A 25,393-nucleotide genomic window follows, 5' to 3' on the forward strand; every position below is an offset into this window, starting at 1 on the left:
CCCCGAGATATTGAAACCCCTCCTCTGCTACCACCACCGTGCATTCAGCCGGGAGTCGGGGGACCTGTCCCTTCAGCATAAACAATACCGACTTGTGCCAATTGATCGCATACCCCGAGTACCTACCAAAATTTGTGAAGATGTCCAGGACTACTTATTGATTTATACGGGGAGGCTAGGTATAACAGTATGTCGTCAGCGTATAAGGAGATGCGGTCTTCTACTCCGTCCGCCCACCGCAACCCACTCACCATCACATCCCCGCGAACCCAGGCCGCAAGGGGCTCCAGCAAAAGCCCTTTCAAAACCACTTTGTAAGCTTCCCAGATTGTTTGCGCCGAATCGACCGAGCCTACATTTTCGGTGAAATAATTTGATGATTGCGTACGTAGCTCTTCCCTAATATCTGGTATATGCAAGAGCCACGGGTTAAGAATGATAGTAGTGCGTGCCTGTCTCTCCCAATGTGTATATTCCACCCAGACAGGGGAGTGGTCTGATATGACTCTGGGTAAGACTTTATACTGGGCGAAGTCACCAACCGAGGACACATGTGTAAGAAGGTAATCAATGCGTAAGAGACTCTGGTGGACATTAGAAAAATATGTGAATTTTTTGCTAATGGGTTGAAGCTCTCGACCCACATCCCTCAACCCCATTGCCGTTGTGAAATCAGCCATGTGAGCACTAGAGGTGGCTCTAGACCTCGGTGGGCGACGATCTATAGTATCGTCCATCGTCATGTTGTAGTCTCCTCCCATGATCAGTGTGCCCTCTCGGAGTCCCGCCAACCTACCTCCCAGGTCCTCTAATGCCGTCCTACCCAGAGCGGGCGGCAGATATACTGAGAGTATATTGATGTCCCTTCCATCCCACTGGGCCTCTACCCCCGCAAATCGTCCTCCTGGGTCTGTCCATGTCTTGTGAACAATGAGAGGTACACTCTTCCTAACCAGTACAGCCGTTCCCCTCGAACCCGTGGTGTAGTCCGCATGGGCCAGAAGTGTGTATCCCCACCTGGTGAGGGCCTTGGATTTCTGACCCACAAGATGCGTTTCTTGCAATAAGACCACATCCGGTGAATGGCGTTTTAAATACTGTTGCACTATTCCTCTCTTAATTTTGTCACCAACACCATTGACATTCCAGGTCAATACCGAAAGCACTCTAGCAATTCCATATCTACGGAGTATCGTATTCGGATACAAAATCTGTCCCTGCCCATCCAACAACTTAGATCCTGTGTACCACGTGACTATCTTGCACAATTTAATCTGTGAATTGTATTGCAAACCAATTAAACCGTCAACACATAAACGTCCCCAACTTCTTAACCTTTTGGTTCCCTCCCCCCTCCCTGCCTCCCTGCCCGTGGATCTAAAACTACCCACTCCCGAACACGGCAGAGTGCCTGTCTCCCCCCAGAAATGCTCAAGATGCACGAGGTTGGTCAGCCCACCTCCCCGCTGAAACAGATTACAAAGGTTGTACATTCAGCCATCCACTTATGTCAAATAGCCCATTGTTCTCCCAATCACCTTCAATTAACCCAACCATCTGGGCCAGGGCAGCCCTATCCCCACTCCAATGTCAGGCATCGATAATCAAATTAAATCTTTTCACCCCCCCCATACTTGCGCTTTCAACAGGGTGTCAGTCCTCCACAGTAGCGATAGGAGTTCTTCAGCCTTTTTCCATGATCTGGCTGCCCTCCGCCGCAGCGCTTCTCTGCAAGCCAGGTCTACTCGCTCGCTCTCGTCTTTGCCCACCCACTCTGTTCCAGTCTTCAATCCAGTCCTAGACAGCCTCCGGCGAATCAAAAAACCATGTTTTTACACAATTGAAAAGGTTTTCTTTTCTTTAAGAGTTTACTGGTTCTTGGTGAATTCCTGTATCTTTCCAAGTGAAAGACTAGGGAATGTGCAGGTGTGCCTAATTCCTGTAAGAGTCCCTCTGGGAGGTTATCATGATGTAATAGGATAGTAGGATGTGTTAAATTTCAAGGCATATTGGCAAGTAGTCTAGCGCCCAATAGCAAATGAGCATACAATTATTATATACAATTATCCAAACTTATGTAACACTAACCTAGCTAGGAGTTAATAGATGCTAACCAGAGTAGAGGGAGAAGATTTATATTGGATTATATAATAAAATAATGTTTGAGCAAACCGGTCTTGCAGTGATTATAGTGAAATTACCACATTAGGGCTGCGTGTCGTACTCTTAAGCAATGCGGAGGGACTTATACCTAAACATACACAATGTGTTTGGCACATTGGCCCTGCTGTACATTAGAGGCTCTGATTTTTGTATCAAACTCCCTGAATAAAAATACATAAGTGGGAACTTTTTAGTCTTCATTAGAACTTTCTTTGCTTGGTGCTCCGCTCCCCCGCTGTCTGTCACGTATCTCCTCGAGACGGTGCGGCTGTTAAGAGCCCCCCAGGCTGCCTGTTCGGTTCTACTATCGGGTGACCGCCTGTCTGGTACTCCTGGAAAAGTTGGTTTAATTGGGCTTATTTTGGTTTCAATTTGTAGTCTATTTGGCATCTTTGTTTTTGGTAGTTGTTGCTGGTATCACTGATTTGGCTTGGAGCCTGCCCCCGTCTGCTCCCTCCATTTTCCCACTCTCGCAGGCTCCTGCTCACACCGTCTCATCTCCCTGACAGCTCCTCCCACCTCCCAGGACTGCTTATGGAGGCCGCTGCGTGGGCACACAGCAGGCGCGCCAAAAGCAAGCTCGTCTGTGCCTGGACCGTGCCCAGCGCCAGGAACCTTGGTTCTCCCGCCATCCACCTCTATGCCAGAACAGAGCTCCCCAACATCAATGCCAGACCCCGCAACGAGAACTGCTGCCGTACATCTCCTCGCTCCACAGCAGGCCTCTTTACTTGCCACTACTGCCAGTTCACTTGCAAAACCAATCCACCAGCATACCTTGCCTCTGCCACACCTCCGGCAACGTTACTCCCCACCAACTCGACTGCATCCTACTCAACGGCCGCTCCCCCTGCAAGCATGCAACTGAGATTTAGAACACTATCACCAAAATCGGAGGTGGAATCACCATAATCCAGAAGGAATCCATCCACTGAACCACCACGACCAGCGACTACACACCACACATGGAACTCCTCAGTTTCCAGTTCAGTTTAGATGGCAAAACCACGATCAAAGGCACCCTCACTTACAGACCCCGAGGACCCCACCCCTGCTTCTGTGACACTATCCCCAAATTCATCACCCCGAAGCCATCAACACCAAACACTACATCTTCCTTGGGGACCTCAATTTCCACCTCGACAATGCCAGCACCACCAACCTTGTAGACCGTATGAACATCATTGGCCTAACCCAGATAGTCACCGACGCAACGCACTTCGCAGGGCACACGCTAGACCCCATCATCATGGCCAACAATAGAATCAAGTACTACCACAACTCCGAGGTCACCTGGTCAGGCCACATCATCGTCCCTTCACCTACACAATGGCACCCAGACACGCCAACAGACCGTTAAGCACATCTCATCGCAGCTGGAGCAAAGTATCCGAGAAATGCAAAAAGAACAATTGATGGACAGAATGCAGAACAATGTCATACATTCACCTCAGTATAGAGATCTGGGCCTAAATCCATAGTTTTTCTTGCTCACCATGCCATTCCAGTTTGGACCCAGCCATATGCAATTCAATCTTGACCCTGCGCCCAATGGGAACAGTCCAGCCCGAACTGCCAGGCCAGGTCCTCCCTGGACTGGAAACAAGCATCCTAGGACTGGTTTCGGGCTTTTAGCCCTCATCAGCCAGGATAGCTTGACTCCAGTGACATGGAGAGCACGGGACCCACGTCTGGGCATACCCGTCCGCCTCGGGGTGACAAATGCAAAAAGAACAATTGATTGACAGAATGCAGAACAATGTCATACATGGCCTAAATCCATCGATTTTTTGCTTACCATGTCATTCCAGTTTGGACCCAGCCATATGCAAATCAGTCTTGAATGTGTTGATTTGTTCTGCATTCCGTCCATCAATTGTGTGTCTTTTGCAAAGTATCCAAGAGCCAGTGCAACGACGCCCTCAACTCCTCCATACCCCCATCCGACACCACATCGGACAAGCTGTCAAAAACTTCACCACCTGGATCTCAGACAAAGTCGCCCCCAGTAAAACATCCAAACCCAGCAAACCCTCCAAACAAGCCAGCTGGTACATCCCGTAACTCAGAACCATGAAATGCTACTGCAAAAACTGGGAAGGGGATGGCGTACCAGCAAGGATCCCACTGACTGAACCCTCTTCAAGAAGTTACTTAGCCAGTACCACAAACTCCTGAAAGACACCAGAAGGCACGCATCCAAGCTAGCTCCAACCACATCAAAGAACTCTTCAGCATCATCAAGGAGTTCTCCCACCCCTCCGCAACTGAGAACAAGACCTCCCCCTCCCAGGACCTGTGCGACTCCTTGACCAACTACTTTTACGACAAGATATCCACTGTCTACAAAAACGTCATGCTCCAACCCGGCACCACCAATAGCCTCAGCCTACTATACCTCATAGATGTTACCACTAACAGCAGACTCACCAGATGGAACCAGCTCACCACTCAAGACACTGCTTCCATCATGCACTCCATCCACTTAGGATCCCCAAGGACCCTTGCCCACACCACATGTTGAACTTCGGCAGCAGCACAATTAGCAGTAAACTCATGGATATCCTCAACACGTCTATCACCTCAGCCATCCACCCAGGTGATTGGAAACACGCCAGAATCAAACCTCTCCTCAAACTCTCCGCTGACCCAAATGAACTCAAAAATGACTGTCCATTCTCCCTTCATCCCTTCATCCCTTCCCAGCCAAAGTACTCGAGAAATCTGTCAACCAACAGCTCACAGCTTTTCTAGACATCAACAAGCTTTTGGATGCAACCCAATCCAGAATCTGCCCCAACCACAGCACCGAAACTGCCCTGATCGCCGCCACAGATGACATCAGAAGCCTTCCGGACCAAGGAGACTCGGCTGTCCTGATCCATTGCTATCTCTCAGCAGCCTTCGACACTGTGTCCCACCACTCCCTACTCAAGAAGCTCAGCCAGATCGGCATATGTGATGATGCCCTGAAATGGATCGCATGCTTCCTCTCTGGAAGAACACAGAGTCCTCCTACCCCCTTTCACCTCGGAGCCCAAGGACATCATATGTGGCATCCCCCAAGGATCATCCATTAGCCCCACTCTCTTCAACACCTATACTTGACCTCTTTGACTAACATCGTCGGAAACCATGGACTGAACATCATCTCCTACGCTGACAACACCCAGCTCATCTCGCTATCCAAACACCCTGCCACTGCGAAGGCCATCTTCCACCTCTGCATGCCCAACATTGCCGATTGGATGCAGGACAGCTGCCTCAGACTCAACACCGACAAAACCGAGGTCCAGATCTTTGGGAAAACCGCCTCACCGTGGGATGATTCTTGGTGGCCCGCCGGCCAGGAACCCCAACACGGACCAAGCCCCAAACCTCAACATCATCCTGGACAGCAAACTGAACATGGAGAACCAGATCAAAGCAGTCTCCTCGGCCTGCTTCCTCACCCTCCGCATGCTCCGTAAGATTTTCAAGTGGCTCCCAATCTCCACCAGATGAACCATCACGCAAGCCCTCGTCACCAGCCTTCTTTACTATGGCAACACTATATACGCTAAACTCACAGCACACCTCACGAAAAGACTTAAAATCATACTGAACTCAGCAGCCAGACTCATCCTGAACCTCATCACCTTCCACCCGAGTAATCTCCACTGGCTCCCCGTACGGAAACAATTCCAATACACGCTGATGACGCACAACTATAAAGCCCTTCACAACCAAGGACCAACATACCTCAACCACCACCTGAGCTTCTACTGTCCCTTCAGACCCCTACTCTCTACCTCCCTCTCCCTCCCTCACACCCTCCGCATCTGCCGCAGCATCAGTGGAGGCCGCTCATTCTCCTACCTCTCCGCAAAATCCTGGAACAGCCTCCCTATCTACCCCAGTACATCGCCCTCCCTCCAGGAATTCAAAAGGGGAATTAAAACCTGGCTCTTTGACTGATGCCCCAATCAGCCGATCCCAGAGCCTGGATGCCCTCATGAGTGATCCGTTTGCTCTACAAATCCTGATTGATTTATTGTTCATTCTATAAGATGTAGGTTCTCATATGGTTAGGTTTTTCAATACATGCATGCAATTAAATATATTTGAAAATAATGGCAATTTCTGGGCTGGTTGTCAGTGTAGGTTTTACATATGACGTATTTCAAACGGGTAATGCTGCTTACAAGTTCCAAGACAAAAAATCGAAATTAACTTAATCTTTCTTTGAAAAAGATGTGAGAAGCAAGTTGAATCTCATGGCTATATTATTTCAAGAGCTCCCATTCCTACCATACTGTGGTACAGCTACAAATCCCAGATATTTCCCAGTTCTCCACATTCTCTAGGGTTTATTCTGCCTCTCTTACAATTACCTGCCTACCAGTGCTTAATTTGTAAAAAATGAAGTGCAGGTGCTCAATTTTTTTCCGGAGACCACATCCACTTTCCAGACTCCACCCACTTCTCCGCTGGCCCGCCCACTTATTCTATTGGCTACATCCACAAACTCAACTGGCACTGCTGAAAGCCAGATGTAATACTGTATCTGAATTTCAGCAAGAGAGCTTTGCTCAAGTATGGTTTTGATAGGTGTTTACCCCGCCCTGCGAAAAAAAAATCATATAGTACACTTGAACCATTTATCACTTCTAGTGGCCAACGGGGGTTTGGATCATAAATAGTTGAGTAGTCTGTGAAAGCAACTAATTTACCAATTGTGCTAGTTACTATTACTCCCGTAGCAATATATGTGCATTTATTAAAATTCAAAATAGTAAAAAACATAGAACTAAACTGGCGTTTCCAAATGTAGTTCTGTATCACAGACAAGACAGATTGCTAAAGAGCAGTGGCAGATGGTGACATTTGAAAGTGGTGTGGTGTAAAATGATTGTCATACTGCACCACAGCGAGCGAGCGTGCCGAACAACCCAAGGGGGGTTCATACTGCACCGCAGCGAGCGAGCGTGTCGAACAACCTAAGGGAGGTTCGGGGGGTTCTCTTCCCGAGAAAATTTTGAAAAAAGAATGGATAAATGGTGCATTTTCAAGCAAATTTGAGAAAGCAGGAAGGTTAATAAAGCAAATGGGAAATTGCAGTCATTACATAAAGAGATGTCATATAACATAGGTAGCTGTTTATTCAAGCTTTCTTTCACCCCATAGTCCAGCAGGGTCTTGATACAAGACCGATAAGAGAAGAAACAGTGTTGTCCTCGACCAGGAAGACACTCATATTTCGTTGGTAAGAAGTCAAAAGATTGGTCAAATAGAAAACCTGAAATGCAATACGCAATCCAACAATTTGCAAGTACATCTCATCTATGTCACATGATTGGAATTGTGAATCACCAAATAAACTGAGCCACTGCAATCAAAATCAACCAAAGTTGTGGCTCAAGGTTACATATTGGCAGAAACAGTATAAAACAGAAACACAGTCTAAATAACTATGAAAGTGACACAAATATTGACCATGCAACTCAAACTCAGAAATTAAAGATCCAATTCACTGCCAAAGCAGGCCTCCCACGTGCCATTTCATGTGGGCTTAGTGCAGTCTACAATGCATGACTTGCCAAAGCAAATTAACATTCTCTCATATTTAAAAATTCCTGTAGTAGACAAAATTTTAACTTACCCCAAAGCGGGACAAGATTTTACATTCCAACATTCAATAGTCTCTTCCGGTGTCTGATTATAGTAGAGATAACTGTGTACGTATGCTCATACCTATATCTGTCTTACTTCCTATGTCCCTCTTTTTCTCTCTCTAGCTCAACATACTCGTTATACCCCTCTCTCTTTCTGCCACACTCTCATTCGGGCTCTGCTTAGCTCCATCTCTCTCTGTTTCACCCCCTCTCTCTCGTTCTCTCTAACAATCCATCGCTTCTCTCTCCCACACACACTCTCTCTCTCACTCTCTCTCATTCTGACTCTATATCTTTCTTTCAATTTTGCTTCATCTCTCTTGCTTTATTTATCAATCTATTCTCTCGCTTATGTTATCAATTACATCCAGGTTAGTTCCATTACACACAAGGCATGACATTTTGGTTTACAGGTGCGTTCTGTGTCTCTTTTCTCTTTGCTTTCCATTGACTTTATCTCCAAGTATCTGTTTTCTCTCTTTCTATGCCTGTATCTCTTTCTGTCGTTTTATCTCTATCTACAGCCCTATTTCTTTAGGTCTGTCTTTCTCTTCTTTGCACCCTCTTTCACTCTGTGTCTGTCTCTTGATTTCTCTCTACTGGCTCTAGCAGTTTACCTCTTCCTCTCAACAATGCGAGAAATAAATTGTTTCACCCACCGTTTTTTTCTCTCCCCCCACCACAACACCCTGATGTCGGTGGTGCTTTGTGTCTGCATGTGTGTTGAATTGGTGCAAGTGGCATTTACAGCTGCTTTGCTGTCTAGGTGTGCAGACCCGGCTCTTTTTCGTTCGTGAGTCCATGGGAGTCTATGCTTCTTTTCATGTATGTCCTGTGTACACGCAGTTGTCTTAGTGCATTTATTTCTCCATGCATGCTGTATGTGACTTTACTTTCCTACGTTAATGTTTTTTGCCTGTCATGCTCAGCTGCCGCCTGTAATGTACAGATCCTCTCTTAGAGCGATGTGTCTGTGCGCTGCTGTTACTCAGCAAAGCTCCCAGCTCTGCCCCCTGTAATGGTTGCTCCCTGCTATGCTGGCTACTTCTTGTTGTGTCGACTGTGCTGCCGTCGCTTCATATCAGCTTTGCTAGTGCCATGCACAGGCACCCTATAATCTGTGCCCTCGATCGATGCTAATAACCACGCCAATGCAGGGAGGCGGGCAGAGAGAAATGGAGGGAACGCTCTGTGTGAAGCATAGAAGGGGCGCGTGAGGGCGGAATAATGTGTAAGAGGATAAAATCCCTGTGTGAGGAGCAGGAGTTGGACTGGGGGCATAATGGCTGCCTCTGCAGGGACTGGCACATGAGGGTTGTAAAACCCCAGCCCCCCACCCCCAACGCCCGAGGCGGGCCTCAGTTCAGCCGAAGACCAATGAATATTTGTAACTTATAAATGTTCATTGGTCTTCGGCTGAGCTGAGGCCCGAACATATAGTAAAGTTTGAGGCTCCTCGTCCCAGTCTGTAGAGATGTCCGTTATTTTCCTTTCCACCACTCTGAGTTGGGCGTGGAACAGCAGTTGAAGGAGATGGGTGCTTGACTTTTTTTGGAGGGGGGGAGAAAATGATGTTCCGATCATAGGGACTCAAGCATTACACAACCAGGCCCTCTCAGGAGGACCCGGAAGAGAAGCAAGATGTTTCGAAGCATGTTTTAATGCATGAACACAGACCAACAACAAAAATGCCCACATTTACACGTAGATGAACTGCCTGATGTGCGTGCAAACGGTCAAACAGGCACCAATGCAGAATGACAATGAAACATATATGCCTCCGAGCACCTAGAACCAACAAACCTACAGGCAACCCACCAGGGCATAGAGAAGGCTGAGTGTGCGCGCACACAGACAGAAGTCCTGAACCGAGAAAGTTTCCGGGGCACAGCAGGCAATGTGGAGGAGTTGTAGAGCGAGGTCTGCCGCCAGTGGGGCCTGCTGGGATTCCGGGTAGAGCTCAACCGTCGAACCGTGAAAGTCGGGGCCACTCTAAATCTTTAAGTGAACTGCCGTAAGTAAACGTTGCTGCAGAGAAAGCATCTCTGGTACACGAAATGGGTCTGCTTTTTTATTCACAAAAGTTGTGTCTGTCTGTAAAACTGGACATTGATTGCAGAAATACCTACCCGAGATCTGGTGCTGCATACTTCACGACACGCTTCTGCTTCAATTAATAGTGCCGGACTGCCGTTGCCGGTGCGTGTGTGCTTCCTGATAAGGTGGGCTGGTGGCGTGGAATTTTAAAAAGGTTACGCACGCACGCTGCCGCCCGCCTGTCGCAGCCACACATGACCAAATCCAAACCAATCAGAGGCCCCCACACACCGCAACGCAAAATGAAGGCATGGACTTGTAAATTGCTCAGCTCTTAACGGGGAGACACTGAGAGTGCGGATCTTATGAACACTGAACATTCGATTTTATTAATTTTTTGACACACGCTGTTGATGTGAGTTGGCAGTGGCAATCTGGTATAGACCCGGCCCTGATAAATAAGTGCCGGTGCTAAGCACCGGCACAAATTAAGCCCTGCTGCCTACACATACACCTGTGAAACGTCTTCACTGCCCTGCCGCTGTTTGTTACAGGACCCACATATCAACTCCGACCGAGCCGCCTTCCCTCAACTCTCATATCCACCTATATAGTGCAAAACCTTCCGAATAGTGCCACAGCACCTTATTAAAAAACACAATAGTTTTCCATATTTCTTCATTGTTTTCCTGTGCAACTCCCAAAATGATTTAGCAAATGCCCTATTTGATAGAATAATAAATATATGTTTGCAAAATTGCAATATTCTGTGACCCAAAGAATAATCTATTGACTGATCCAATGGTGACACTGTAGAACACAATTATATTTCCACTGATGGAGGTAGTTTTTCTCTATGGCGCTAGGGCTATTTCTGTGTTGCTTTGTGGCTTTTTCATTCTCTGGTGCTGAGGCAGGCTTTTTTTTCCCTCTCGCCAGTGGTGGACTTCTTTTATTCTGTAGTGCACTGGTACACTTTTTCTTTCTGTGGGGTAGTAGTGTTTTGTTTTCCTGTGGCACAGCGGTGAGCTTATTCTACAGCACATTTATGGGAATGTTCTGCTGCAATTCGAATTATGGTCAGTTGAGCTACACAACTGTCCTTTCCAAAGGGAGAACTTATAGCCTTTTCCTCCGAAGTCTAATCTAGACCCAGGAAAATCTCCATCCTCAGTATTGTAGCAAATTGTCTCCATATACATACGGTTTTCTCTGTCCATGCTTGTTTTTGTTGCTTATGGAGGAACAGAGGTGCATCACAATGTGAAGAGAGTGATGAAGTGTATTGAAGGATTTTGGCTTGTGACTGTCCATTCTGATGACCATGTTCTGCTCAATTTTAAGATAGCTTGTCAATAATGAATGGAGCACTTTTGTAGGCAACCCTCATTAAAAGGAGCTTTAACTTGAGCCTCCCTACCTTAAACTGTACCAGCTTAGATAGAATTCAACGACAGAAGCAGAGTTGCTTTTTCCATCAGTAAATTCTACATCATTGCTTTCTGGGATCTATGTTATTGAATGCATTTTTCCATGAAAAAAGTTTTATGTGTCTTTCTTTTCTGTTTTTGTGCTCTAGTCAGTACATACATGCTCTGCCGCTGATCCTCGTATTTGGAATTGCTACTTCGCCTATGATTATCCACAGACTGCTTTCGCACTCTGTTTGCTCGTTGCTCTGCATAGAATTGTTCCAGTCCCTCTCCTGCACAGAGCACTTGGCAACAGTGGTTGACAAGGTAATATACTTTAGGAAGATTTTTGTTCCGTAGCATATAGATTGAATGTGCTTTGGTGTACGGATGTTAGGATGTGACATGCTAGTTGCAATGTCCTGTGGGTTTGACATAACGAATGGTCCAGTGAGTGCAAAATGGATTTTGTTCAATGAGAACAAATTAGTCTAATTGAACAGGGACCTAGTTAATTTACTAGCTTGTGATGAATTAAAAAGTAGAACCAATATGATCAATTTCGGTTTTTATCATTTAAACAAGCACATCTTATACTTTTAGATGTATTTTGCTTCTAAATCCTTCCTAAAAGACTCATTTATCCTGCATAATAACACATTTTAAAGCCTGTTCTTACAACTGTGTGAAGTATGATCAAAATTGATGTCGACATGGCCAGAGTGCATAATTTTTGCTTTTGCCTTAGACAAAACTTGTAAATTCATACCAGGATTTGGCATTTTTCTGAACTTTTGCAGTTTACTGTATTAAAACAGAAATGACATAATTTTATTTGCATTTCAAAGATAATAAGGGAATACCAAAACAGCCAGTCCAGTGGTAATGAAAGTTCAACTTGCATGTGTGTTGGTGTATTCATGTTGTAATATTATGTGTTGGTCTGTAGGAATTTTAATAAAATATAGTTTGGTAAGAGCCAAATTTGGACAGCATGGAGTAGCTCCTGATAGCAGCTCCAATTGTGACACCCAGGCTCCTTTATTTCTCCAGTAGGTATACCGTATCATCCTGTTATGCTTATTTCAGTGCCTTCTCTTTGGATGTATGGCATTACTATGCATGCCTTTACCATGCATGCATATTCAACACAGTTGTTACCACACATGCCTTTACAATGCATAGTAAGTAAATTTAAGGTAAATAAAACATATATATCTTCAGCCACATATATATCCTCTCGCCAAATCACACACACATTGCCTTTTGCCGCTCCCTATGGTGCCCCAGGGTGTGGGTAGGATTTACATCAGTCCAATAGTGTCTTATAGCCCATAAACAATCCTCTAGTCTCCAATTATGTTAAAACAGTTTATTTGAATGATACAACACACCAAACTCCCTGCACGTTTCAGAAACAGCTGTCACCTTGCTCATGGGTCAGGAGGTGGACACTGAGGGCATCATTTATTACACTTCCGTACAAACATTAAACAGTGAAAGAGGACTCTTAAGCATGTAGAGCAACACATTGTGTTAGTAAACATGAGCACCATTTTAACCTGTAATCAAATATAACACGGTCTTCTTCCATTTCGTCTAATGTTATCAACCCCACATGGTCAAAGGAAACAGAGTCCAAATAATTTAAACATTTTGAACACAGTGTATCAAAAGATCTTACATGTGATCGTAGCATGTTGAAAATACATTACATGTAATGATATCCTTTATGTTGAGCTCAGACATTTAAGGGACTTCCATAGTGTTCTGCGTTATAGCCACTCTGCACGTGGGATAGAGGAAAGAAAGAAGAATTGTTGCTCGGTGGGGATGCATAAGTAAATTGATGAGTGTAAACAAATTGTGTGCTTAAAAAACACTCCTAACCCATAAAGAAATGCATTGTGCGAGTTGCTGCCATTTTGACAAATGAAGTGCATGATTGTCCCATCATATGTGGTGAAACATTAAGAGAGCAAAATCCAATATTGAAAGATCCTGCACACACAAAAGTAAATCATAAATCTAATCGTAACATGTCAAGAATATATACCATTAGGTGTTATCCAAACATTTTGTATGTTATGTCCTCAATAAAGGAAATAAAAATCCACTATAGTGTTAGTGACACGCTGCATGGGAAAGGAATGGGGATTGTGCCCCAGTGGGCATGGACAGAAAAAGTATTCAATATATATCTATGCAGCACTTAATGTTGTGCACATTTTACACAGGAGAGACACAAAACTGTCACGTCTATCTCTAGTGGTACATTGCTACATGGTAAAGTAACAAACATTCCAGCACGGAACCGTGGCCTCACAAAGGAAAAATTAATATCAAACAACACTGACGTTGAAAAACAATCCTATAGATCAGGGCCAGATTGGCAGAGAGGTTTGTGCAGAAGTTATCATACCATATCATTATCATTCACATGTATGCGTGATGAGGTGCCCCAGTGGGACGTAGTCCTTTCTCCTCCATTGCACCAATTCAAGGCTTATGGCCTAATGTAGGTTGAAATATAATCCTATTTCACTGCCATTGTGCAGTTAGATGCCATACTGTTTATAATCAGACCTTGATCAGTGTTCTAGGTTAAATTTGATAAAAAATAGCATCTTTACTCCTCAATGTTAGCTGTTATTCTATCCAGAATGTAGAATTTAGGTATACAGGCATCACTGGAATGTTCAGTAAAAAAGATCTCTGGCTACTGGATGTTTTTTATTTATGTTGGTGACGGCCCTCAGGTGTTCCAAGGTTCCAACCTTGGCTTTATGTATAGTAATGCCTATGCAAAATTTATTACATGGACCTTTCAGGTAGTACACAAAATAATCCAAATGGCACATTAAGGATGTTTGCCTTACGGTAGTTGAGGGACAACTGGTGACAGGAAGGAAACCGCTGGTAACAACATTTTACACGCTTGCAGCTACCACCCAACTAGTCTAAAGTGGAGCATTCCATTTGGCAAACTACTTAGCGTTAAAAGGAATTGCTCCAATTAGGAATCCTTTAGAGCCGATTGCAGTCTCATGATTGACCGATTCCGGGAGAGGGTGTATCCCAATAGGATTCTCAAATCAGCACAGGAAAGAGTGACCGCCCTACAAAGAGAAAATGCAAAAATGTGCAAGGTACTCAAATAAGATTTATCATGGATTACAACTGCAAATCTAGAGCTATCAAGCAACTGATGGGCAAAGACTGGTGTGTCTTGAGAGCTGACTCAGTGGTTAAAACCATCATAGGGCCCCACACAGGCATTATCTGCAGAACGGCAAAATCACTACGAAACACTCTCGCACATTGTCCCTTTCAGAGACCTACGCCGGAGGGGTGGCTCAAAAATACAGACGGTTTCCACAAATGTGGTAGATGTAAGGCCTGTAAACACAGCAGTAATCATAAGTCTAATATGTTTCCAATGATGATCACATAATTCATTACCTGCACTAAGGACTATTGGGTCTGTATCTTGGGGTGTCCTTGTAAACTGTGGCACGTGGGAAACACAATCTTCCCACTCAAAAGGAGAATTTTGGAACATCTACATGCCAAAAAAAACAATGATGTAACATATCCTGTTGACAGATTCTCCCAACTAAAACATGGTAATAACCCGGATCTCCGATTTTATCAATATTCTGTATGCTCACACCTTGTTTCTCAATGTTTAATTTTGTATGAATCATGTTTATTACCCTGTGCTGTCCAGGTAAGTGCAATGTCTCATAATGCACCTCAATGTACAAATTGTTCATGCGTGCTGTTCGTGATGCCACTATCCAGCTCCCAGACTCACTTTGTTACTGCCCATAGGTGCCTGAAGCTTTTTAGGGCTCGCGCAGCGAGAGCCCTTTTGTATTGGGTTTGAAAACGGAGCCTGGAATCGCACTCGCTCGTGCGTGTGCTTTTCCTTTTGGCTTCCGTGATTGGCCTTTGCGTTCGAGTTTTTTTCCAAGACAGCACGCAATAGGCCAAAGGCGGGCGCATTGCTCCGCCCATGGCCTATTGGTGATGGTTACCCGCACCGCCGCCCATGTGGTTTCAATTATCGTGCCCAGACACGGGTGCGATAATTGAAACCACAGGTCTCCCGCGCGCGCACCACTCATTCCTTTCAGTCACTACGCTTCAAGCTCGTTGCCTGCCATATGCTGTTTCTGTCCCAGCGCACATCTTCACCCCTCCCACACTGCTTGCCCGCTCTCACCATCCCTTCGAGGTCGCTAACTGCCCCTCCCAAATCTCCCCCGTCTCTCCTTGTTAAACCAACTGAAGCGCGGCGAGAGGGAGCTGCGGCCACCATTGTTCGCTATGCACAAGTGTTGTTATTCTAAAAGGGCACCCGTTTTGTCATCTCTCAGCAAAATGCTGGAGTTTAGTTTACACTCCTCGTACCATTCGCTGCCTTATCTGACCTCCTCCCTCCGCAAATGGGAGTTGCGCGCCTTTCTTTTACTTTCTACAGCTCGCTAAACTTTTCTTTTTTAATATCCTATTTCTTTAATGCCATTCTTCAAAAACTCGAGCCTTTATTTTCTTCGGTGCAGCGGCTCCGCCACTTTCGGGAGGCAAATAATGTGTGGGCCGGCTGGTGTTGCAGGATCGGTTTGCTGGACCTTGTGCATTGCCGAAAGTTGCTGGTGGAGTCATGCGTGCCCTAGCCGACTGTGCCTGCTACTGGTCGCACTGCTTAGAGGATCAGTGCAGTTATAGGTAGGCGACACCGCGCGCCCCATACTAAGCAGTTTGTGAGCCCCCAACTAGCCCTGTGAACTCCATGGAAGAAGGTGGGGGAGGTGAAGTGCCACCAGAGCTCACCTTCAGCGCTGGCGAGGAGGACTTTCCGGGTCGCCCAGAGAGTAGTTAGGGATGCTGGGTGCTGTGTTCGCAGTTAGTACAGAAACTGCAGGATAACTCCTTATCAGCACTCGGTGGCTGTTCTCTTACAGTTTCACTGCATAGTGGAGCAGTGCTACGAAAGCTTGGAATTGGTCTATGTGGCCTCGCTCTAATTTTCCCTAAGTTTGCTACTGCCAGAGCCCTTGGAATGTGCAACACGGCCGAATTTGGGTGTTCATGTTGATTGAAGTAGGCCGAGCAAGCATCTTCCGCCATGTTTCGTGCGTTTGTGCTCGTCTCTGTATTTTCCGATTGCACTACCTTTTTGTTTGCCTTTATGCTTATTTTTTTGTCTCTCTCGGTTAAGCTGTTCAGGAACATACCTTTGTGATTGGTGGTATGCTCCAAGCAGTAAGTAGTTCGAGTGCCCTCCATGGGTCCGTGTGTGGGCGAAATGTGGGCGTGTCAGCGTATGTGTAAGCATGAGTCAGTGTGTGTGAAATTGTGGGTGCATGCATGAACGCGTCGGTGTGTGTGTATGTGCGAGCATAAGTTAGCTTGTGTAAGTATGGGTGTGTCCATGAGTGTATCAGCGTGTGATTAAGTGGTGGGTGTGAGTGTCACCTGTGTGCAATTTGGATGTGTGTCCGTAAGTTGTGTGTCAGCGTGCGTGTAAGCACGAGTCAGTGTGTGCACAAGTTATGGTGTGTGCGTGTGTCAGCTTGTGTGCAAGTTGTGTGTGTGTGGAAGTATGAGTGTGCCAGTGTATGTGCAAGTTATGGTGTGCGTGTGTCAGCATGTTGTGTGTGGGAGAGTGTCCGCGTGTGTCCAACTTGTGTGTGTGTCAGTGTGTGTGTGTGTGTGTGTGTAAGCACGAGTCATCGTGAGTGCAAGGTATGGTATGTGTGTGTGTGTGCCAGCCTGCTGCGTTGTGAGTCTGCCTGCCTCGGCAGGACCCCGTCTCTTCCCCGGTCTAGGCGAGGAATGCGCTCTCCTCCCACATCTTCAGCCAGCCTCCTCCGGCACTCCCTCCCACTCACTCCTCCTGCAGCTTCTTCCTCCCCAGGGTCAGGGGCCCTCCCCTAAACATCCCCAGTTGCCCCGCAACCTCAACCAGCCTCCCCCGTCACTGCTCCCCACCACAGCCTTCCCCACATATTCACCCAGCCTCCCCCATCACTGCTCCCCACCCCAGCTTCTTCCTGCCAAGGGACACCGGCCCTACCCCAGCACGCCCCAATCCGTCCATCAAGGCTCTGCAGCGCCTACCCTGGCACCCAAGGTGCAGGAGGCGGGGGTGGTGCACCTATCCTGGCATCCAAAGGTGCTGCAAGTGGGGGTGCTGCACCTACCCTGGCCCCCAAGGCGCTGGAGGTGCTGCGCAAGGGGTGGGGGTGCTGCGCCTACCCTGGCCCCCAAGGCGCTGGGGGTGGTGGTGGTGGTGGTGCTGCTGCGCCTACCCTGGCCCCCAAGTCACTGGAGGTGCTGGGCCTACGCTGGCCCCCAAGGTGCTGGAGGTGGGGGTCACCATCTATACATTCCATCTTGCATTTTAAGATCCTTTTTTCATATTTTTATTCATCCATTTATTTTACTGTTTACCATTCTCATTTGGCCAATATTCACACATCAGCTTTTATTTTCAGAATACATAATACACTACACTCTATAGGTCTCCATTACTAAAAATTTGAACTTTTAGTGTTGCATTATTTTCTACGCCAAAAACTCAAACTTTCACTAATGCGAGACCTATTGCATTGCAAATGCTTGTTTAAATTGCTTCTTGAAGTGCTATTAAATAGTCTTCATTCAAAATAATCCATTCAATTTCTTTTATTTATTTGTCTTTAATATCTTCATGGGAATTTTCTTCATTCATGATCATATTGATTCTTAACAATTGACAATTTTGCCATCATATCCAAACAAACAATTGAACTTCATCACTCATAACTTTGCTACCCAATGCATTTTGGGTCACATGACCCTTCCTCAGGGGTTTCTGTAATAAAACAATATATAGCTATTTTACATGCACCGAGTCTAGACATGTGACTTCCCGTCGCTCAAGTGTATGTGACCGTGCCAAATCTCACCCACTGTGCTCCAAGCTAATTAAAGGGTAAATTGCAGTCCGTTCAGAATATTAAAATCTAACCAATCAAAAGGAGAGGGACTAAAAGCTATTGAAGGTCCAGCACACCAGTGCTCCTATCTTAAAGTACCATCAAAAATAATGGAGTTACCCTGTGTCCCTCAGAACCTGGATCTGTATGATATGAGCTACAGTGTGATCTGTTGGGTAACGCAATCGCTTTGCGAAATCTAACAAATTGTCAAGAAGTGTCACGCAGATCCATCTTGTAGCTGAGCCATTTTGTAATCAATACATGAAACGTGCGTAGTCCGTATTAGACCAGTTTGTTACACACTCGTTATACTATGGAGGTACAATAAGGACACGCACCATACTCCTCTTCATCAGTTATTTATATTCAAAATCATGTCTTTAGCTGATAGGTTTAATTCCCTTCAAAAGGCCGTCACAGACACAAAACACATAAAATGTGACGTAGTGAAAAAGGTAAATAAATAAATAGCCTGAACCTTCAGGTTATAGGAACCTAACCTAGGGGTGTCAGGAAGGCACTTGTTTCCCGAAAAAACACCCAAGGAAAAGAAAGGGGCAGAACAATTCCTTTCTTGAGTCCCCTCACTCACCAGGGTTTCCCCACGGTGACATGCTTCATCATTGGGGTCCTCTCAGTCCTCTACGGACTGAGGCGTGCTGCAACTTGCGGATTACGTAGGAGCACTGAACAAAACTATGTGTGGTGCAACGAGTGTCCACCCCCTCAGTCGATCATGAGGCACAGTTTTGCCTTTTAAGATGTATGTATTATCGTACTACTGTCAGTCTTGTGTGTAGTTTGTCATGTCAGACGCATGTTTTTTGTTTTTTGTTTGTTTTATTATACGTGCACTGTGTGCATTCACAAACACCTTTATTCACGATATAGCGAAACGCCAGCATGAAAGATGTACTGACTGGAGAACAACATAGTGGCACAATAAGAATACGTCACTAATGAATATTGCAACACAGGTGTATAGTGTAACCACCATTATATTCTATGAAAATTAGCATATTCTGCCTTTTCTCCTTTAACGTCTGTTTTTTATCCTACAGATTTTTACTAGACGTACATTACGTATGTATTTTGCTTAACGCATGCTTATTAGGCGCAGCGTTTGTGTGTTTTTTCACTTATCTTTGCACCGGAATCAGGTCTTCTAGGAGTGGTACTTGCACTGGGCTGGTCCCAGTGTAGTCCTGAGGAAGAGCTAGGGAAGCTCGAAACTAGTCGACCATATGCTAGGTACACTTACCCATTAAAGTAATTTATTCTAGCATATTACCCACTTTTTTAACCAATTAGCTAGGAGCAAGAATAAAATATATTTGGCCCACTAGTTGATTATTTTAATTCACTTTAAACCACGACACTTGCACCACACATAGTTTTGTTCAGTGCTCCTACGTAATCCGCAAGTTGCAGCACGCCTCAGTCCGTAGAGGACTGAGAGGACCACAATGATGAAGCATGTCACCGTGGGGAAACCCTGGTGAGTGAGGGGACTCAAGAAAGGAATTGTTCTGCCCCTTTCTTTTCCTTGGGTGTTTTTTCGGGAAACAAGTGTCTTCCTGACACCCCTAGGTTAGGTTCCTATAACCTGAAGGTTCAGGCTATTTATTTATTTATGTATACAATTGGAGGGTGAACCTAACCGTTAAAACCTCTCCTTCCCCTTTTTTTGATATATGTAGTGAAAAAGGTGACATAAAGTTCAACAGTGTTTTTTACAGTACAGCAATTAGACCGAATATATACAAATGTAATTCCTTATTAATCAAGTGGTTCAACATGCACGCTCTATAGACATTGGTTTCAGTTTAAGGATGGTTTGACCAAGGACATGGACTGCTCAAAATATCGTCGACATTACTGCCCTCTGTGTATGTGCTACTGAGTGCACATCCCGGCAGATATTCCACAGGACTGTGGTGTGTTTCAGGGACAGCACATGGAAGATTGGCTGATTGGTGTAGCAATGGCTAGCTTCACAGCTACCCCCTCTGGCATTTAGGGTTGTTGACTTGAATCTGTACACGGACGATTACCCAATCATGCAGCAGCTACTTCCTCACAATTCGCAATGGGGATCCACTTGCCAGGATCTCCCATTGGACATCGTCCCCTCCAAACCCTCTCTTCATCCTCACAGGGCACATTGGTCTTGGCAAGCAGGCAGCGTTTGTGCTCCAGGCTCCTGGGCAGGTGGATTTGGATTTCTCTGGGTGATGTCCCCTCACCCAGCGGGGATGCTGGCAGACCTTCGCTCCCAGTTCTGGCCACAGGCAGAAGTCATGCAGAGATTCTCCTCCTCGACATACAGCCCACTGGCTGCTTGACAGTTGACAATTTTGGGGGCCTTGATCTGCCCTTGTTATGGTCCATTTCCAGTCACAAAATGTGATTTAGTGTCTGAAACTTTGAAGTTTGTGTTGGGGGTCTTCTTCCTTTTGAAGTGCCCACTCTTCTGCCCTTCATTAAGAAAGCAGTCTGCCACAGCAGGAGCAACTCTAAATTGGATGCCCCACAACACAGGCCATGGTAGTGACTAGAGTTTAACCTGAATATCACCCACGGTGATATTTGCATTAAAGGGTTATCCAAGAGTGCCTGCCCTGCTCTTTATGATTCTCTAATCACCCCCATCTCTCCTCTAAGATGTGCCCAGCCCCTTCCCAGTAACATCTCTCCAAATCAAAGAGCACCCTTTGAAGAGCATGGCTCTTCCTTTTTCAGCTCTTAGGAATGCAGCAGTCCATACATCTGCTGGGGGGTTAAAGGAGGATTAATCCTCTACCTCCTCGTGCTCCTCCAGTCAGTTCTGGGTCTCCCAAAATGGAACACAGATTCTTCCATGTATTGTGCCACTCACAGGCCCACATACACTTAACAAATACATTCAACTACAGGTGTGCTGCAAAGAGCTACATACTAACGTGATGTAGGCCAAGGGTAAGTTAAGTACACCGCAGCTGAACTTTTCGTGAAAGGGCCTGTAGGCCTCTCTCCAGTTACACAAGTAACGAGGCTTATTTACACCTACTGATCACAGCACAGTATGCTGCCACCACAGTGCTCATGCTACTTGACCCCTTCAATGCACTGGGAATTCCTGCGCCGTGCGGGCGTTTGTATTAGTGGGCGGGGTTCGGATGGCCGGGAGCCGTCGTGCGCACACGCCCACCGTGACACGTGACGGCTCCCGGCCGTCATGCGCACGGAAGAGGTTAACTACTGGTAAACGCTGTAAGTAGCCTTTCACCACCATGAGGGTAGCACTTTGGGCACCCCCTCCCGGTCCAACGAGACCGCAATCCCTGAGACAGGTCTATCTCATGGCACATGTGCATAATCTATGTTCGCCCATGACAAAAAAAATCAGCATCAGGTATCCAGATATCTTTGCAGCTGGGGCACTTGGGATGGGAGTACACATCTGTCACCATGGGAGGAACCTTTCCCTCCAAAAAGGATATTTTTTGTCATTTGGAGACCTATTCATAGTTCAGATAGATACTATACTTATTTCTCAAACAATCACACAGTGTACTGTAATATAGACATCGTTTAGGCATGGTATTCCTCCTTGAGAGCTACAGAGAAAAGGCATAGGAATTATTGAGATACTGAACTACATACACTCCCACGACAAGACTTTTGTTTAGCTGATCTTCCAGAGAAAATAAGAGGATGGCGTATTAATGTTCTTCCTTTTGGCCCTCTTTTCACTAGTTTTAACCCAATATCTTTGGAAGATTCTTTAGCTAAATTGGCCAATTGCAAATTGGGTTCCCCTCTTTATCAATGTCCACTTGATGGCTTAAAAATGGCCTCCACTCTTGTTAATCCTATTATAAACGAAATGATGAACAGGCTCTCCTTCTCCCTTTACTTAAGAAATCTAACTCCAACCCTAGCATTTTAAGTAACTACAGACCCATGTCTCTTTTGCTGGCAGGGGACAAAATGTTTGAGAAGTTAGTTAATAGACAACTATTTCACTTTCTGGCATCTAATCATCTGCTACATGATTCGCAATCAGGGTTCAGGTCAGGATATATCACAGAATCTGCCTTGGTTGAAGTCACTAAGTTTATCAAAGAGAATCTTTATGAGAATTCCTCGGCAATGGTGGTGCCACTTGACTTATCCTTTGCATTTGATATAGTACCTCATGTAATTTTCCTAAGCAGGCTCAGTAAATTGGAATTCAAGGTCCAGCCTTGTCCTGGTTTGTTGTTTTTGGAAGACAGGACAAAGTCTGTTCTGTTGTCTCCTTCTTTATAAAAACCTCTTGTTTGTGGAGTTCCTCAGTGCCCTGCTCTGAGTCTCCCGCTCTTTAATATTTATCTGGCACCCTTAGAGAATCCTGGAGTTTGTGGGTGACTTTATACACTGATGATACTCCTCTCCTCCTATCCTCCCAGGAGACTGACTTGAAAGCACTTAATTCTTTTAAACTTCGTCTTAAATCAGTGGATGATTGGATGAGCAGTAACTGTCTTAAGTTTAATTCAGATAACACGGAGATTCTTTTTTTTGGAACAAATGCTACCCTGACTCATGTAACTACTGGCCTTAGGAGCTGGGGGCCCTCCCTTCCGCCGCCTCAACCGCTGGGACTGGGCATTATTTGATTCAGAACTCTCCTTTGAACCTCAAGTCAAAGCAATATATTATAGTTGCTTTGCAACTCTTAAATCCTTAAGGTGGATGTTGCATCTAGTGCCAGAGGATACTCGCAAGATTATTGTTCACTCTTTGGTGACTTCAAAATTGGACTATGAAAACTGCTTATACTTGGGCTTTCCGATGTACCTGACTCAGCTCTTTCAGATTATTCAAAAAGCCGGAGCTTGTCTAATTTTGATGATGAATCTGGCACGTTTATCTGTGTCAAAAGAAGGGGGGTCTCTAAGGGAAGGATGGGTAGACAGAAGGAATTGGGAACAAAATGGGTCAAGAGAGAAGAACAAAGCCAACTGTCTACACTAGATTGATTTCAATATGCCCAATCATGGGTCAGGATTATAGAAAAAAGCCAAGGACCGAAACTGACTCGGGAAGATAAAGAGACAAAAAGGAAAATATAACAAAACGTAATTTATTTAGATAACAAAAATCAGGATGGTAATCTGCGCACAAAGGATAAGCAATATAAAGTACACTCCAATATACAGATATGTGGAAGTCCCACACATGAAACAAACATACACACACTCATTCATACATCATAATCGTGTATAGGACGGAACAATCATAAATGTAAAAAATATACACGTTAATTTCCAGTTAAGTTTAAAAATAACAACAACAATGTGTGCATTTAACAGGATGGCAATACAAACAGGCTCGTGCGCTCCCAGTTCTTAGGGACAGATGGAATCTTCTGGTGGGCACGAGAAAATGAGAGCCAACGCACGTTTCGGTGTTTGCCCATACAAGGCTACACCTTCATCAGGGCAACGGTGGTAGAAGGCGTGTGGGACAACACAAAAGAAACCTGTAGTTGAGTCATAAAAAAGGGAAAGAACATAAAATCAAAATTTTAAAGAACATTCTATTCACAATGCATTGACATCATAGTATCTCCTTCAACACTCTCAATAATACAAAAAAGCAACTAACGTCACATAGGGGCCAAGGAATAAAGATTTGAAATACGAGTCAGTGAGGCCCAGGTTCAAAAATAGATAATATATGGATAACATAGAGCCAAAAATGATAGGTTTCTTTAAATAAATAGGACCGAGGTGCACCCAGTGAAGTGGAATCAGAACAAAAAGATAGTGATCAGGAATGAGTATTCGAGCCCCAGTGGTCAATAAAGGACAGTATCGAACAGGGGCAGAAATAACCGAAGAATGGCCAAATAATAAAAAGAGGGGGGCGAGGGGAGCTACGAAGGATGTTCGCAAACCGATGACAGAACACCAGTGCTACAAAGAAGAAGATATCAAGAAAGTGCAGATTTAGCCAACCAACCACCAACGGATAGAAGAGACATGTATGCTAAAGTGGTTGAAAGAAGATAATATAAACAAGAATCAAACAGATAGGGCAATACCTTTAAATCAAGTCAGCTATAGAGAATCAGCTCCTCTAGGTGATATTCCGGGAGCAATAAAAATTCATCAAATGGGACAGCCCATCTGTTCTATGTAAGGAAAGAAACAATAAAGTAAGATGACCATAAAAACGATTTAGACAGTCCAAGAAGGGGGTAAATATGGGTAAGAAACATAGTGCGGCTTACCCACAGCTGGGTCCGATTGATTACGGTATTCCAGAGTGACAGGTAAAAGGCTCCTCAAGGAAAATGTAAAGCGTCAAGGATGGATACTCCTAAGAATAGGAAATATGCGAATCAAGAGGGCCGAAACCACACTAGAAAATGTTCCTGCAAAAAGATGGGGGGTGATGGAAATTAGAATCAACTGGCATACAGTCCAGGCGCTGCTACAAGTCGGACTGACTACCATAGGTAGGACGCTTACCAAACATGGAGAGCCACCATCAGGCGGAACAGTAAGCTTAAACGCACCGCACACGGACCTCCGCAGTCGTTGCTATGCAGGTGAGAATGGGGAATATCTCAACTCCGGACATATAAGGCAGGGCCTAGAGGAGAGACAAGAACTAAGTTCACGGGACATAAAGTGCTAGCAAGAGGGCAGTCCATACAACAAGCTCAAAGGATAGGGAAAAAGGGCTGAAGCTGTTCCTGGTGAGGCACCTTTTAGATGGTGAACTAAGTTGTTTAAAAGCAAGGTCTTTACAAATACACGCAACTAAAAAATAATGCAAAATTAAAGAAGCAAGGAACTGCACTAGTTGTGCTGATAGATTAAGGCACCCAAAGCAGAGTGCAGGGACACGGGAGCGATTAAACGAGGGGGCTGAAAACGGGAGATCTTACCGTTGATACACACGTCACTCGGGCGAAAAAGTAACAGCAATGATGAGCCGGGATAACACGTAGAGTCTAGGCTGAATGGCCCGGAATTTAAATATAGTGGGACCAATCACAAAACCCAGAATAGAGGATCTCGTGTGGATACCCAGAGTTCGAAAACAAAGAAAGGACTCTGGACACAAAGCAATGGAAGCTAACAATATAGGCGGCCAT

The 25,393-nt window shown here is 45.3% G+C and overlaps 1 protein-coding gene across 4 annotated transcripts in view; it reads left to right on the forward strand.

Annotated features, from left to right (window-relative positions):
* The window catches only part of ORC3 (origin recognition complex subunit 3), a 293,597-nt gene that overhangs the window by 99,849 nt on the left and 168,355 nt on the right, over positions 1 to 25,393 (forward strand). For all 4 annotated transcript variants that reach the window (XM_085611096.1, XM_085611093.1, XM_085611094.1 and 1 more), the window contains one exon: positions 11,434 to 11,593. In XM_085611096.1, the coding sequence (XP_085467222.1) occupies positions 11,434 to 11,593 (160 nt within the window). The remainder of the gene's footprint in view (positions 1 to 11,433; positions 11,594 to 25,393) is intronic.

This window comes from Triturus cristatus, chromosome 6 (genome assembly GCF_964204655.1).
Source record: "Triturus cristatus chromosome 6, aTriCri1.1, whole genome shotgun sequence".
Taxonomy (NCBI): domain Eukaryota; kingdom Metazoa; phylum Chordata; class Amphibia; order Caudata; family Salamandridae; genus Triturus; species Triturus cristatus.